A 16,387-nucleotide genomic window follows, 5' to 3' on the forward strand; every position below is an offset into this window, starting at 1 on the left:
GTGCTCAGTGGACTATATGGGATGCGGGGGGGGTAGAACCCAGGTTGGCCATGTGCAAGGAAACCATGCTACAGACTGTACTATCACTCAGGTCCACGAAGGTGGATGTTATCTTCAAGTTTTATAAGGATTAGTTATCATCCCCCACTACTTTCCCCACTTCTGCTCCACCCAGTTCATCGAGACTCTGATGCAAGTCAGAGAACCTTGGCAGAGATGCTTCTTTCCACCTGACCCATCGGCCTTGATTCATTCTTGATGATTTCATGACAAATCCTCTATTACCCCCTACCCACACTTTCAAAGTAAAATGGTTTGGGTGGGGGGTGGGCAAGGATAAATCCACTATCTTTCTCAAGTTGCTTACACCTGAATTAAGCTTTTATTTTGGCACTCAATCTCTTCTCTCAAATAGTTAGCCTTTTAGCACGGAGTGCCTTAATCCCTAACATGGGATCAACCATAAAATCTTGAGTAATGATAAAACTTAAAAAAGAGGTTATAATGTTATAACATAACATGTTATGAGAAGGTTCTAACACCTTTTCAAAGTGCTATCTCTTTGCCAATGCTAATACTATGATTGTAACATTCACCTGTTGCTGGCTACAATTAACAAAACCTTATCTATGCCTAAAACTAAGAAGCTAATATGATATTGTGTGACTATAGAGTAGAAGTGGAGTGCCCAGAGGTAAAGATGCTCTCCAGGGATCAAAGGTAGGCTTTTTTTCTAGCAGTCAAATAATTTATTGGAGGAGGTTCATATATACTGGAAAGGCAAGAGACTTTACTGGGAAGAACACTCTGGAGTGATAAGAGAGCTCGTGGTTGTCCCAGGGAATCTATTCTACCTCATCATCCACAGCCTTAGAGCAGATTCAAATTTCTGTGTTGCCACAGGTCCAGATGGCTTGATTGTGTGTGTACTTGGTATGGTCTAGGTGGGGTGTGTATTCTTTGTTCATGTTGGAATCAGGCACATGTGTTTCTGGGACTTAGACAAATCTATTACTCGATGATGCCTTCTCTTCCTTTCAGCACTTTCCTAGGACATTTTCAAAGCAGTTTGGAGTGCTCTGAAATCATGTTGAGACAAGTCAGTAAAGAGGTTGTTTGGTGTGGGTCAGGGATGGATGGTTTCATAGAGTGGCTTCCTAGAAGTCCTCCTGGAAAGATTTGTACTTTATTGACTTGTATTGATTAAAAACGAAAATCACCCTTTCCAAAAAAAAAAAAAAATGAGAACATAGGGTCAGAGCAATAGTACAGCAGGTAGGGTCTTTGCTTTACATGTTTCCAACCTGGGCTCCATCTCTGGCATCTCACAGGGTCCCTGAGGACCACCAGGACTCATTCCTAAGTGCAGAGTCAGGAGTAACCCCTGAGCATCTTCAGGTGTGTCCCCAGAACAACAACAACATTTTTTTTAATTGGAACATAGAGTAAACAAGAAAGAGACCACCATAGTGACTATACTTGGGCAAACTGCTTGCTTTTTTTTTTGAATACGTGAAGGTCTCAGCAACTCTGCAAACAAGGAGAAATCTGTCATTTAACTTTGAATGAAAACTGACAGTCCTTAAAACCTCTGATTACATTTTTAATTAATTTCCATGTCAGTCTTTTCTTTGTTTCACTTTTGTTTCTCTTAAACATGAAGGATTACAATATCATTCTGCTTTTCTTTTTGTTTCTGAGCCTCATCTAGTTGTGCTCAGGGATCACTCCTGGCACTTTCAGGACCATACATGTTGCCAGGGATCAAACGTAGGTCAGTCACATGCCAGGCACGCATCCTACACAACGGCCTATTACCCTGGCCAGTAACATCATTCTTTTATTGAACTGATGTATTTTTTAATTAATTAATTAATTTTTTGCTTTTTTGGGTCACACCCAGCGATGCTCAGCGGTTACTCCTGGCTTTGCACTCAGGAATTACTCCTGCGGTGCTTGGGGGACCATATGGGATGCCGGGGATCGAACCAAGATCGGCTGCGTGCAAGGCAAACGCCCTACCCACTGTGCTATCTCTCCGGCCCCTGAACTGATGTATTTTCAGGACTAAGAAAGAGCTTCTACAAAATAACTAGAAAAAGAAACTTAGGTGTTATGGTATTTATAAAGATGTTTCAACATAAGGACAATATAGGATTTATGAGGCACTGCTTCCTGCTGCTTTTGTCCAAATAGAAGATGGACGTTTTAGTCAGTGCAATGTATTAGAAAACAGTCCTCATCCTCTGTCCTAAGTATTTATACTTTTATTTTTTTTGTAATTTCCCTGCCCGCTCCCACTTATGTCAGACGTTACAATATGTAGGCTGATTCTAGGTCCTTCTTTAATGGTCATCAATTTGTACCACTAAACTCAGTGTCCTAAGGACAGTGCCTGGTGCCGTATCAACCTACTGTCCCTCCACTCTAAAATTGGTTTCTACTCATTTACCTGTGCTCTTTTTCTTTTACCTGGTTTATGAAATAAATGTCCCTTTTCTTTGAGGAAAAAAAATAAGCACGTGCAGGGGTGTATATATAGCTCAGTAGCACAGCACATACTTTGCATCTGTGAGGATTGTAAGAGATAGCTCACTACAGATGATATAAAAATGGAGAATATAAACATATAAAAAGAAATAGCATATAGTTTTATTCAAATAAACTCTACAGCATACTTATAAGATGGCAATAATGCTGAACACTGAGAACAAATGTTGGAGCAGATATGGACCAGAAGGCACTCTAAGGTGTATGTGGTGAGAACTTCAGGTGGTACTTTGAAAGATGATTTTATATATATATACATATATACACACATATTTAAGACATATTATTACCATAATCACATTCCTTGGCAATTATACAAATAATTGAAAAAATGTTCACACATATATCTACACATTGCTACTTATAGCTGAATTTTCAAAATTGCCAAAATAAAGGCAACCAAGATCTTATTCAATAGGTAAATGGATAAACAAACTAGTACTTTCAGACAATGTAATACACAGAACTTAAATAGTGACCCATCAAATTTTGGAGCCCTGGCAGAAACATGTGTGCACTATGTGGAAAAAAAAAAGCCATAACAAGAAGATTGCTGTACAATTCCAAATATTCAACATTCTGGAAAAGACAAAGCGATGGATTCAGTAAAAGAATCCATGGTTTCTTGAGACAGAGAGAAAAAGAGAATCAAATTTTAGGGCATTAAAATTATAATACAATAAAATTGGTTATATCTGTCACTAAGAATTTATTAGAATTTACAAAATACAAAATAATCTAGTGTAGGATAACATAGTCTCAGGTAGCTTAGGTTTATTGGGTTACTCCCATCACAGTACTCCTATTCCTTGTGTTCATTTGTAACTTTTTTCTTTGTGTTCTGTTGACTTGTGAATATTGTTTTTTTTCTTCTCCTTGAGTGCTTTGCATAGTTTATTCAGAGCCATGCCCTTTAGAATGGGCACAGGAAGATAGTAGTAAATGCTATGCTTTTGTAACCTGGGAATCATTTGACTCTACATGATATTTTCCTCCTGGGCATCTGTTCTCTCAACCTAATCCTCAGTTGCCCTTACTTCCTAGCACCCCCAAAGGCAGGGTCCCGAGGAGGGTCAGGATGGACCCAGGGCAAGCTGTGGGGGAGCTATGTGCTACCCTGGCATCTAGATGGGCCTGGCCAAAGTGCCTAATACTTTAACTATAAGTTAAGAGCTTGATCGTCATGATCCAAAAAGTAATAACTAGATTCAGACCCTGCTAGGGTTAGGAATAATTAATCTGGCCTGAGGACTATAGTCTGATTCTGTGACAAGATGTTCTCAGGAGAGCTGCCCTACAAGCCTCAATGCATCTCTTACTATCTCCATACAAAAATAACTAGTATTAAGATGTTGATTGAGTTTTTGGATGGAGGAAAGGAGAAAAACCTTAAGAGGTACTTTGCCTGTGGGCAGGAAGGAAGGGCTCTGGAATACTTGGAGGTGGTGTTTCCTTTGAACCTGGTGGGCCCTCTGGAAGGGCTTTCTCATGTTGATTTTGCTGGGTATAGCTTAGGTCCAGAGAGACAAGTAGGGATGGAGAGACAAGTGAGAGAAAGAGAATGCAGAGAGTGGGGATTGAGGAATGGGAGGTAGCAAGGAGGAGTGCTGGGGGAGAGAGAGGAGAGAGAGGAAATGGGAAACTTGGAGAGATTGGAACAGGAGAGTGGAGAGAATGGAATAAATGGCAACTGATCAATCTACCGGCTTGGCCCTCGTTTCCTCTTCCATCTGTCCCATGCCCTGGGCGGCCCCAGCTAGGCGAGCGACCTTGGGCCACCCCCAAACCTGGGCAGCCAATGGGGAGAGCCGCCGGTCCCACCTCTGGCTGCCCCTGGCAGATGTTTTCTACAACCGAGGAAACCCTAAATATTAATAAAGATATTTTGGTAGACAGTGTAACTTCATCAAGGGTCATCCTCTCATCAAGGGTATACTGACAATGGGTATATTTACACAGGTGTGGGAAAGGGTTTATGTCAGAGCTCACTATATATGTTTACAGAGTATGATCTCAAAGAAAATCCTAGAGGGCTTGAGAAACAGGAAGCATATGAGTTAACACACATGCTTGCATGCAAATGATCAGGTTCAATCTTCAGCACCATATAGTTTCTCAAGCATTGTTGGGTACAGTTCTGGAGGCTGTGAACATTGCCAGTTATGGCCCTGCAAGGCCTGTCATATTGCAGGGCTCTGGGTAATCTCAATCATAGAGCCTTCAGCCCCTTAAATTGAACCACTAGTCTAGTTGGTGAGAATCACTGGCAGAGGCTCTGGGTCTCCTTAGCAAAAATAGGGAGCTGTAGCACTGTCACCCCATTGTTCATCGATTTGCTCGAGCGGGCACCAGTAACGTCTCCATTGAGAGACTTGTTGTTACTGTTTTAGCATATTGAATACACCACATGTAGCTCGCCAGGCTCTGCCATGCGGGCAGGATACTCTTGGTAGCTTGCTGGGCTCTCTGAGTGAGATGGAGGAATGGAACCTGAGTCAGTCATGTGTAAGACAAACACCCTACCTACTGTAATATCGCACCAATAAAATAGGGACCTACTCCAAGATAAGTTTTAAGAAAAGTAGAACACACTTCACAAAGTTAGGTTGAATAAGATGGGGAGGATTTTGAGGGGAACTTCTAAGGTGCCAATAATATTCTCCTTTTGAACTGGGTATATTTCCTCTGGATATACCCATTAAATTTTATGTTTCTCGTGAAAAAAAAAAATAGAAGGTATTCATTTCAACCACTAGAAGCTACTGGAATTTTTCAGCAATGTACATTCAGAGAAGCACCCTAACATTTGAGCTTCTGTAAGAAATTAAATATTGATTAGCTTAGTGGAACAAGGTGTGTAAGGAAAAGCAATGTAGATTTAATTTCAAAAATGATGGGCCAGAGAGACAGTATAGCCGACAAGATGTTTGTCTTGCATACAGCACCACATATGATACCTGGGGCACCACGAGGAATTATCACTAAGCACTGAACCAGTAATAAGTTCAAGGAAACCCCAAATTACACACAAACATGTTATATTTATTTTGATTTAATAAGAAAGACTGACTTTTATAATAAAAATATATAGGCATATATTCTAAGAGAAAGTATAAGTTTATAATGAAGATCAGTGAGAATTAAGAAATAATAATTAAAATAAATAGTACTAGAGTGGACTGGAACCATAGCATAGTGGGTAAGGCATTTTCCTTGCATGTGACCAACCTGGGTTTGATTCCTTAGCCCCTCTCGGAGAGCCCAGCAAGCTACCGAGAGTATCCCGCCTGCATGGCAGAGCTTGGCATGCTACCCATGATGTATGCGATCAAGCAAATGGATAAAAAATGGGACGACAGTGATACAGTGATACAGTACTAGAGTACATAATAACATGAACAGTGATAAGAGCATAAAATAGAAAGGGGGGAAAGGCATTCAAGGTTTTCTTGTTTGTTTGTTTGTTTTGTTTTTGTGTCACACCCAGTGATGCACAGGGTTAACTCCTGGCTCTGCACGCAGGAATAAGTCCTGGTCGTGCTCAGGGGATCATATGGGATGCTGGGAATCAAACCTGGGTCGGCCTCATGCAAGGCAAATGCCCTACCTGCTATGTTATCACACCAGCCCCTGTATTCTAGATTTTAATGTTTCTCTCTGTGTCTTCCACAAAAAGAAAATTAAGTTCAGCAGACAGGAACACTTGTGACAAAGATAAATATTGTACAAAATGTATTGTCTTCTGTCAATAAAATGATGGTCATTTATATTAAAAAAAATAGTTTCAAGGTACCATGCTGCATTTTTCAAATTTGCATAGAATATTTGCCAATAAACTTTAAAAAAATCTTTAAAACATTATTTATCAAAGGAAAGAAAATTATAGTTAATAGTTTTTGTTTTACTTTAGAAACAATCCAGAGAATATTGCTAACAAACATTAATTTTCAGTTTGAAATTAAAGGATTCTAATATACAGCCAGCCTATATCATAGAATAATAAAATATTAATTTAATAATCTAATCCATCTCAACACAGGAATTATTGCAATTATTCTTACTTGTCATTTTGCCAGGCTTTCGAGTATCTACTATAGCACTCTTGAACCCAAATAATCTACTCAAAACCACAGGTAAAATATGTCTTGCCCAGAGGAGTTAAAGAGTTGTTTCAAATTAGTCATTGCTATGAACTTTGAAACAAAGCTTTTTCTGAAACATTGTATTCATAGACCAGTATAAATAAAAGTTTAGTGGTAAATGATTAATGATTTAAACAGGCTTTCTTAAAAATAAAACTGGTATATAATATAAATTTTTTAGCTAAAAATAAAATATAAATTTGTATGAAAATACATTATTTCACTATTAGTTTTTCCTACTTTTCCTACTTTTGAAGCTATTATAAATGTATATATAAAACAAAAATAAGCATACATTTATAGAGCCAATATATCACTTTAAGTTCATCCATATCTGAGCAGAAAAAAGAGATTATACTATTTGTTTAGAGGCTTGGGGGTCACTTCCTGTGTTGTTCAGGGGCAATTCCTACTTTTGTGCTCAGAAGTGTCCCCTGACCAATCTCAGTGGACAATATGCAGTGCCAAATAGCAACCCTTGTCGTCAGAAGCATATGTAATTAAATACCTATCTCTCCAGGCCCAGATTCTGTACTTTGAAACTGTGAAAGGCAATTGGATATTTTATATATATATATATATTTAAAAACAAAATATATATATATCTAAGAGCAAAGTTATATGAAAACTAGATCTTAGGTATCAAGCAAATAATCTTTATCTTTATCTCATTATCTCAGCAAGTACATCATAATTTTGTAATACTTATTAAAATACATCCTAAGAGGTCATTTATAGTTAAAAGATAATTCCCACAGATTAATCCCTAAATCCAATTCCTAAAGAATTCTTGGGAAACATAGGCACAAGTATTGCTTTGAAATATTCTAGCTGACTGATTAACTAGTGACATGTTACTATGTATGACTTCCATTTCATTTTTTAATACTTTTCTAAGTATTATAAGCGAACAAGAAATATTTGCTGAAATAATGTAAATGGAATATTTTAAAAATTTTCTAAAATGTGAAGATTTCACAGCAGAGCCTGGCAAGCTACCCGTGGCATATATGATATGCCAAAAACAGTAACAAGTCTCACAATGGAGATGTTACTGGTGCCCACTCTAGCAAATCGATGAACAAGGGGACAACAGTGCTACAGTGAAGATTTATTCATTCTAGGAAACATCAGTCAACATACTTGTTTACAATATTTGCAGGGAAGTGCCTTTAAATAAAAAGCTTCAAATCAAATGGAAATTTTTGTATATTTTAGAAAAATTCTCCTTCCCAATCAACACAGACATATCTATCCCTGACAAATCCTATTATCATTTTTTTATTATTTCCAACAGTGTTTTGTACTTGGTTGATATATGCTCACTTCACCCTTATCACAGCAAAATCAACTTAATATATAACTGAACCTAATTATAAACATCACTGGCTGTAAATGTGCTCAAGGAACTGTTCACAAAAGATTTTAATGTGATAGCTGACTTTATCAACATTTTTATTATTAAAACATATGAGAGTTCGGAGAGCTAGCGCAAGGGGCTAAGTGCATGAATTACATGCCCTAGGTACTGGTACACTCCCTGGAACTATGTGGTCCCCCAATTACCGTGGAGAGTGACCTTCACCAAACTATCACAGAGCCAGGAGGAGATCCTTAGCATCAACTGGTTATGTGATTATAGTAATCGGACTGTGCAAAAAACATATATAAAAAAATTTATTTAAAATAATTTTATTAATAAAATTACCTATAAAGATGCAGATTTAATGATTCATTTCCTCAAAGTACATATATTTACTCAAAAATATTAACCAAATTTCCTTTGTTGTAGATATTTAATTTAGGGGTTTTAAAGTAATGATTCAAAAGGAATACATTATATAATAAAAGTTACATGAAACATGCAGAATTTCAGTGATTTCCATTTAGAGGATTATCTCCAGCTACCAAACTTTTAATGAGATACATAGAATGTGTTTTTTCATAACAGTCTATGTTTATATTAGTGTTTCACGAAACTCATGAAATCACGAAATCCTGTTAATTGTCAATTTCTCGAGCGGGCTCAGTAAGCTCTCATTCGTCCTTTCCCTGAGATCTTAGAAGTCTCTCTGGACTCGGCCCTCCCAAAGATGTCACACTCATTCAGGGTCAGGGGAATGGGATCCAGCTTGTTACTGGATTTAGCATATGAATACACCATGGGAAGCTTGCAAGGCTGTCCATGTGGGCAGGAAACTCTAAGAAGCTTGCCAGTTTCTCCCAGAGGGAGAGAAGCAGGTTACAAGATATCTTCTGGGAGCTTGCTTTTAAGTCTCTGGATGTTGGCCGTTGATGGGATTACACACACCTGGGTTCCTCTGCCGGTACCTTCATGCATGAGGCCTGTCCGAACGTGTGGAGAGGGGCCTCAGCATGGCTGTAGCTAGGTTCTGGTGGTCTTTGGCCACCGGGAGCCCTGCTCGGGGCGGGGAGGGAAGCTGGAGCTCATATTAGTGTTTATCAAAATAATATATTCATTTATCTTACCATTCGTCTAGTAATTTTTTTTTAAATATCTGCATTTTTACAGAATAAGACTAAAGTAGGTTAAAGGCTTTGTATAATCAGGTATCTGTCCTAGAAGTGAACTGAGTTTGGAAACAGAATGGTTTTGATTCCTAACCCACATTTTTTCTCCACTACATTGTGAAAGTCATCCTACTTGATGTGGTGAATTTTATAGCACGAATATTTATTTTGATATACTAGGGCAGAAGCAATGGCATTTATCATCTCTAAAGAAAAATTAGATAGGAAAGGAAATAATAATCCAAATTATGCTCAGGCAACTGAGATATCCTAGGGTATGATGAGAATTTATTACATGATAAACACTAATATAAACTATAATGAAGAGCCACATTCTGTATATCTCATTCCTTTTAAAAAGTTTAGTAGCTTGGGGCTGGAGCGATAGCACAGCAGGTAGGGCGTTTGCCTTGCATGTGGCCATCCAGGTTCGATTCCCAGCATCCCATATGGTCCCCTGAGCACCGCCAGGGTGATTCCTGAGTGCAGAGCCAGGAGTGACCTCTATGCATCCCCAGGTGTGACACAAAAAGAAAAAAAAAAAAAAGTTTAGTAGCTTGAGATAACCACTTAAATGGAAATCACTGAAATTCTGAATGTTTCATGGTAACCTCTTACTATATAATATATAATAGTACTTATATAGTACTATTTATAAGTCATGAGAGATAAATAATACAGTGATTAATTTTACATAAGATGAATTTTTCTCCCTAATCCAACTTTAGAGAATATATATTATGCCTGAATTGTATAAATGTCGTATTTTGAAGCAAAAATCACATTAAAACAATTATGGCTATTATATAATCATTACCATTATTTGGATTTAATTTACATTGGCTAGAAGAGAACATTACTTGAAATAATATATTCATATTATAGCAAATGGTCTCTAATAAATATTAAAGGCATAATAAAGTTATAATTAAACCTATAATAGGTTTATCATATGAAGTTTTTTTTATCTTTTGTTTATCTTCTTCTACAGCTTCGATTGTGAGGTATTAACCTCCCTACAAACACTTTTTCCTTTTAGATAAACTGGAGTTTTAGTTCTGACTCTGTTTTAACTTTGAGTAATTTATGGAACTTCTTGATTCTTTATTTCATTCATCAATGACATTTACAGGGCAGTAGCCTCAACATGATTTGTTGTGGAATTAAAAGATATCATTTAGAAAAAACTGCATGAAAGTAAATATTAGTTTTGTTCTATATTGTATGATTTTTCGTTACTAAACTGACTAATATTTTTATTAAAATCTTATAACATCACACATGAAAACTATTTTAGGAAGCAGTTTTGGATGGAGAATGAGCTTAAACTAATTGATAAGGATCATCACAGTTAAAGACAATATTAAACCTTTCATCATATATCTTCGTGGTCTTTGTCCTGGTTCATTAACATGGACCACCAATGAAAGATGAGTAAAATAGACTTAAAGTAGATATCAACTATAAGCACTTATTTTATAATCGAGTACAAAGCATTCAGTGGTACGCTAACTATGTGGTATTTAGTATAAAAAAAGATAAATTTATGAACACATAAATTTACACTAGAAGACATCATGTATTTCAATGTGAAGTTCACTAGAGCATCACCAGCCATCACTTAAATATGTACTGGGTCAAAAGTATCAGGAAATATGCATAGTGTGTTCTACACAAGTTTTAATATACTATATTATTCATAAATTAGTAAGGGTATATTTAATGTTTAAATTCCAAAATATATGGGGTGCCCATATCATCATAAATAAGAAAAATGATTTTAACTGTGGAGCTCATGAATTATATTGGTGCCATGGATTTTCAATGATAAATTTTCTTCTGAACAATTTTTTAATGGGGAAATGTGAGTTAACAAGGATTTTATCCTGTAAAATCTGCTTCTTAATAACTTCAACATCTAAAATGCATCATTTACTACAGAAAAAATACGGTCCATATTAATTATTACAGACACAGGAGTCCACTGTATTTTCTCGTCCACATCTGAAATTATATATTAATGAATGTTTTAGGTTTATATTCTTTTTTCAATATTTGGAAGTTTATCTTGGAGCAAGAACTATAATAAGTTTGACATGCAGTGTGACGCATAGAAAAATTCATTTTACCTGGAAACAATTCTAAATCCTATGTATGGGTTTATATCACCTTCAAGTGTGTTTTCACTTAATTTTTGACATTTATGTGAGGGAATTTATTTGTGTACCTATTTGCTAGCTTGCATACTGCTAGTGCAACGAATAACTGTATAAATGTATCATGTGCTTTGAATACACAGTTTTACTTCCCTTTATTCTTTTCAGTAATAAAATGTTCCCAAATTAAATTAATAAAGATAACCAATGATCCACAAATGAGTACAAATTATTTTTAATGTGAAAAGCCTATCAGGAGTAAATAAACCTTTCACAGAGAAAAGAATTGGAACAAACACACCAGAAATTCTCTATCAACAGTTGATTAAAAGAACTAAAGCTTAAGACACTACAGCCCGTGACCATTATGCTGTTGCTAATTTTCCCCTGGAGTCTGAGCTATATATCAAATCAAATATCTACTTTCAGAGTGCTCGTGATTTTTAGAATGTTTGAAATTTGGAAGCTTGTATGCAATTTATGATGCTAAGTTTCTTAGGACTTAGAGTTGAATACAAAAGCAGTAAGAATATGAAAAAACTAATTAATGACACAAGATTAGGTGAAACTAAATTAGAAGCTCTTGTGCGCAGACACACTTCTCCGGATTTATTTATCTGTGACATTGGCACAATATTTAATATTTAAAAAATAAAATGCTTCATATGCAGGCAAGTTACTGGAAACAGAGTGTTTTACCTAGCATCCTTAAGTAGGAACCACACACATAACTGGTGCAGACATTTTACAAAATCAAGTTCTTAATACTAACACAAAATCTTGGTGTCCAGATGCAAACTTACTAGCATCACTCTGCTCAGGAATCACTCTAGCGCCTGCCTGCACGGCAATCAAAAAGGTACAAATGTCTTTAAATATCATAACTTAATCACTTCAATAAATAAATACCAAGTGTTTTTTATTCACCATGATATTGATTTAACTTGATTTGCAGATGTAACAGTAACTTAAGCTACAATACCTAAATTATTTTTTGCCTAAAAGTACTTCAGGGGGGCTGGAGCGATAGCACAGTGGGTAGGGCGTTTGCCTTGCACGCGGCCAACCCGGGTTCAATTCCCAGCATCCCATATGGTCCCCTGAGCACCGCCAGGGGTAATTCCTGAGTGCAGAGCCAGGAGTAACCCCTGTGCATCGCCAGGAGTGACCCAAAAAGCAAAAAATAAATAAATAAATAAAGTACTTCAGGACAGGAGATGAAGCAGGGGTGGCAACCATGTCTCACAGGGTGTGAGTCTTTGAAATCGATCCCTGACACAACCAGTAATAAAAAGAAATACACTATGACCCAAAATGGTGTTTATTGTTTTGAACATATAGATCTAGTTGATGCTTCTATATTCAAGAGAAATTTAAATTCTCAGATGTTTTCGCTTAGGAAAATGAAAAAATCTGCTAATTTAATATGGTCTGCAATATTGCAAGCTTCCTGCAATGATGGGTGAACTATACTGCACTTTTAATAATTTTCATAATTTATAAAGCCACACAGCCAGAAGCTTTTGGTCATAATACAAAAATTATGGTCATAGCAAATAGGAAGTCTGATCTATACAAGCTGGAATTTAAGTGTTAACTCAGTGTGTCTGAGTAAAGCCTTTGACTTGTTTTTAATTTTTTTTATGATTTTTGGTTTTTTTTAGGGCACAGTGGGGAAATTATAGAGCTTAGAGTGATAATTATAGACTTACTACTCTTAGTATGTTTTACTCAGATGTATTATTCATAGCAGTAACTCTCTGATCACAATTGTGTGCTAAGAAACATTCAAATTTGACCTATTCGTAAACATGTCAAACAGGATCCTAGTTAATTCTGCTTTGATATCTCAATATGACAAAGAACCTGGTTGAGTTCTGGTTATTAGGAATTAGCAACTAAAACTCATTTAATATCGTGGATAGATTTCGGTGCTTTAAATACTTTAGCATGTGTGAGGGAGGTTGGGGGGTGATAGCAAGGGGAGGTTGGTTCAAGTGTGGCTGTGCTCAGGGCTTCCTCTTAGCTCTGTGCTCAAGAGTCACTCTGGACACTGACCTGGGACCATATAGAGTAATCACTTGCATCATCTTCATCTTCATCTTCATCTTCATCATCATCTTCCTTAAAGCTTTTAAGCTAATTTACATATTGGATCAAGACATCGTGAAAAATATTTTGTGAATTCTATTCCCTAGCAATAGGTACTAGTGTATTCTGAAAAATAAGAATTAAATGTAGCCGTGCTCAGAAATGATAGTTTTAATCTTTTTTTTTCAATTTTAATTTACCTATGCCAATTTTAGAGGCATTAGCTTTAAAAGTGATTCCCCTTCTTTTCTCCCATATGTTTACCTTTAAAATCCAAACTATAAAGGACTATCAGACATATTTATTTGGGTTCGAATATTATTTTTTAATAAGAGGAAGCAACTGAGATAATCTTTCTTTTTGTTTATTCTTGGGTCACACATGACAGTGCTCAGGGATTACTCCATGATTTTTGCTCAGGAATTAATTTCGGTGGCACTTGGCGACCCTATGGGGCAAGCTTTCGACCTTCTGTACTAACATTCTGACCTCTGGCCAAGTAACTTTTTTTTTCTTTTTGCTTTTTGGGTAACACCCGGCGATTCACAGGGGTTACCTCCTGGCTCTGCACTTAGGAATTACTCCTGGCAGTGCTCAGGGGACCATATGGGATGTTGGAAATGGAACCCTAGTCGGCCGTGTGCAAGGCAAACACCCTACCCGCTGTGCTATTGCTCCAGCCCCACAAGTAACTTTTAAAATCAACATAATTCCAATTTTCTACTAAGGAAAACTGCATTTTCATTCACAACGATGACTTCTTTCAACAACAAAGCATCCCTTTCTAAGAGTTTAAAAATAAAAATACTCCTAAGAACATCATTAACACTGAAATTAGAGATGTGATTCTTTTAAATATCAGTTTCTCTTTCTGAGGGAATAATTCCTGTTTTCTTCATTTTGGCATCTTTTAAAGAGTCAGATAGGTTTGTTTCATGGTTATTAAATTTCTTCTTTGACGGTGTCAGTTCCTTCTCCTGTTTGAGCAACCTATAGTTTATAGCATTGCCAATGAGCAGCCATACACTTGCTACGACCACAATAACTCCACAGGTGATATACATGTATGTATAGCTTCTAGTGTAATCCACCAATTTACCTAAAAGAAAGATACATTTTAAAATACTATAATAAAATACCATTAAACAATAAAAATTTAAAATACATTGTTTGCTTAAAGGGAATACTAATTACTCAATTCTCTGTTGCATCAACCGTAAATGAGATTTTAATAAATATTCTAGGCTGCTGCTTTCAAAATGCATAAGAAGTCAACCATAAGCTCATACGTCCTCAGTATATTACTAAATTGAAAATGATTTCCATCAGTAACAATGCATAACCAAGATAAATCAGTATATATAGGTTTGTGTATATATTGATAGTACATGTAAGTCTATTATATATATATGCATAAATGAGTATACTTCTCTATCTATACATTAAGTCTTACATATTAAAACTTTCATCCATTCATGTTTTCTATTTTTCTAATAAAAAGGGGAAAATTATATTCTTTTGGAAACGCTCAAAGTCTTTTACAAATTTTTCTTACTAAATGCATTTACATTTCATGTTTTGTTTATGCTGATATTTAAAAATTAGGATACATTTCAGTGCATATGAATACATTTCATATGAATATTCCTTATGATGCTGATATACATATAAATTAATTTCTATAGTCAAAATTTCTCACATTATGACTAGAATTTAGTCATTAGCTTAGTTTAGGTTTCACTACCTATAAATTATTTGAATATAGTGTTCTCCTGCCTCCTTTTGATTAAGAAACAGTGATTTATAATATTGTTAATCATAGTTTCACACATCTATTATTACAACACCACACCACTCCTTCAGAGTGACCACTCTCTTCCACCAGTGTTTTAAGGGCTCTCCTATTCATTCTTCTACACACCGGATTAAGTCAGTTCTTGAATTAACATTCTAATTCTATTGCTTCTGGCATTTGTTGTTTCCTTACTGTTAATATTTATATTCCACACAGGGAGAGAGACCATTCTGTACCTATCTCATTTCTTTTCCATCTGACCACAGAGACAAAACAACAAAAACAAAAAAATAAATAATATAACTATACATATTAAACATAAATATATTTACATACGCCTGGGAGCTATGGCTCTTTGCTCTGGTATCACTCCTGGAGGTGCTGGGAACCCTTAACTGGTGCCAAGTATCTAAGTAAGGTCAGTTGCATGCACCACAAGGGCCTTAATATTCACTAATACTCTCTCTCTTTCTTTCTCTCTCTCTTTCTCTCTCTCTCCCCATCTCTGGTCACAATGTTCTATTACTTAGGGGATCAAGTCACAGACCTCATACACTGGATATATCAGATCTACCACAGAATTGTATCTATGGAAAAATTTCTCTTTAACCAGGTAAAAGATGAGATAGACATACTGAATATGACATATGCATAAACATAAATATTTCATAATAGAACTTCTACACTTTTGTGACTATTATAAAATACATTGTGACACTTACACAAATATTATTAATGTGTCTTCCAAAAACAGGTTGGAGTAGGAATATTAAGTTCCTTTATTTTATCCTAAATTTTGATCTGTTATGCGTTGATTTTTTAAAAAAATTGACATACTGGGTAAAATAAATTTTCTCTTTTAATCTAAGAATTTTGTTGCTAATGTACACATTTCTAAAATCCATTTGCTAAAGCTAATTCTGATGAAAAAACAAGCCACGTTTGTCTTATGAGAAGTTAATTAGCTGACAAATAAGAACTATTGGTTTTTATGCAACTTGACAATTGTTTTGCTATCATGGTATATGCATATTTCAACTAAACCCCTGTGTTAGATATCACAGGATGGCCCTGGTAGGCAGGAAAAAGTCAACAGCTACATCACTTGTTCCTGATTAAGA

The 16,387-nt window shown here is 36.0% G+C and overlaps 1 protein-coding gene across 1 annotated transcript in view; it reads right to left on the minus strand.

Moving 5' to 3' along the window:
• Positions 1-13,510: 13,510 nt before the first annotated feature.
• The window catches only part of SLC16A7 (solute carrier family 16 member 7), a 162,896-nt gene continuing 160,019 nt past the window's right edge, over positions 13,511-16,387 (minus strand). The window contains exon 5 of the mRNA XM_055128144.1: positions 13,511-14,570. Within this exon, the coding sequence (XP_054984119.1) occupies positions 14,323-14,570 (248 nt within the window). The 3' untranslated portion in view covers positions 13,511-14,322. The remainder of the gene's footprint in view (positions 14,571-16,387) is intronic.

The sequence above is a fragment of the Sorex araneus genome, chromosome 2 (genome assembly GCF_027595985.1).
Source record: "Sorex araneus isolate mSorAra2 chromosome 2, mSorAra2.pri, whole genome shotgun sequence".
Classification (NCBI taxonomy): Eukaryota; Metazoa; Chordata; class Mammalia; order Eulipotyphla; family Soricidae; genus Sorex; species Sorex araneus.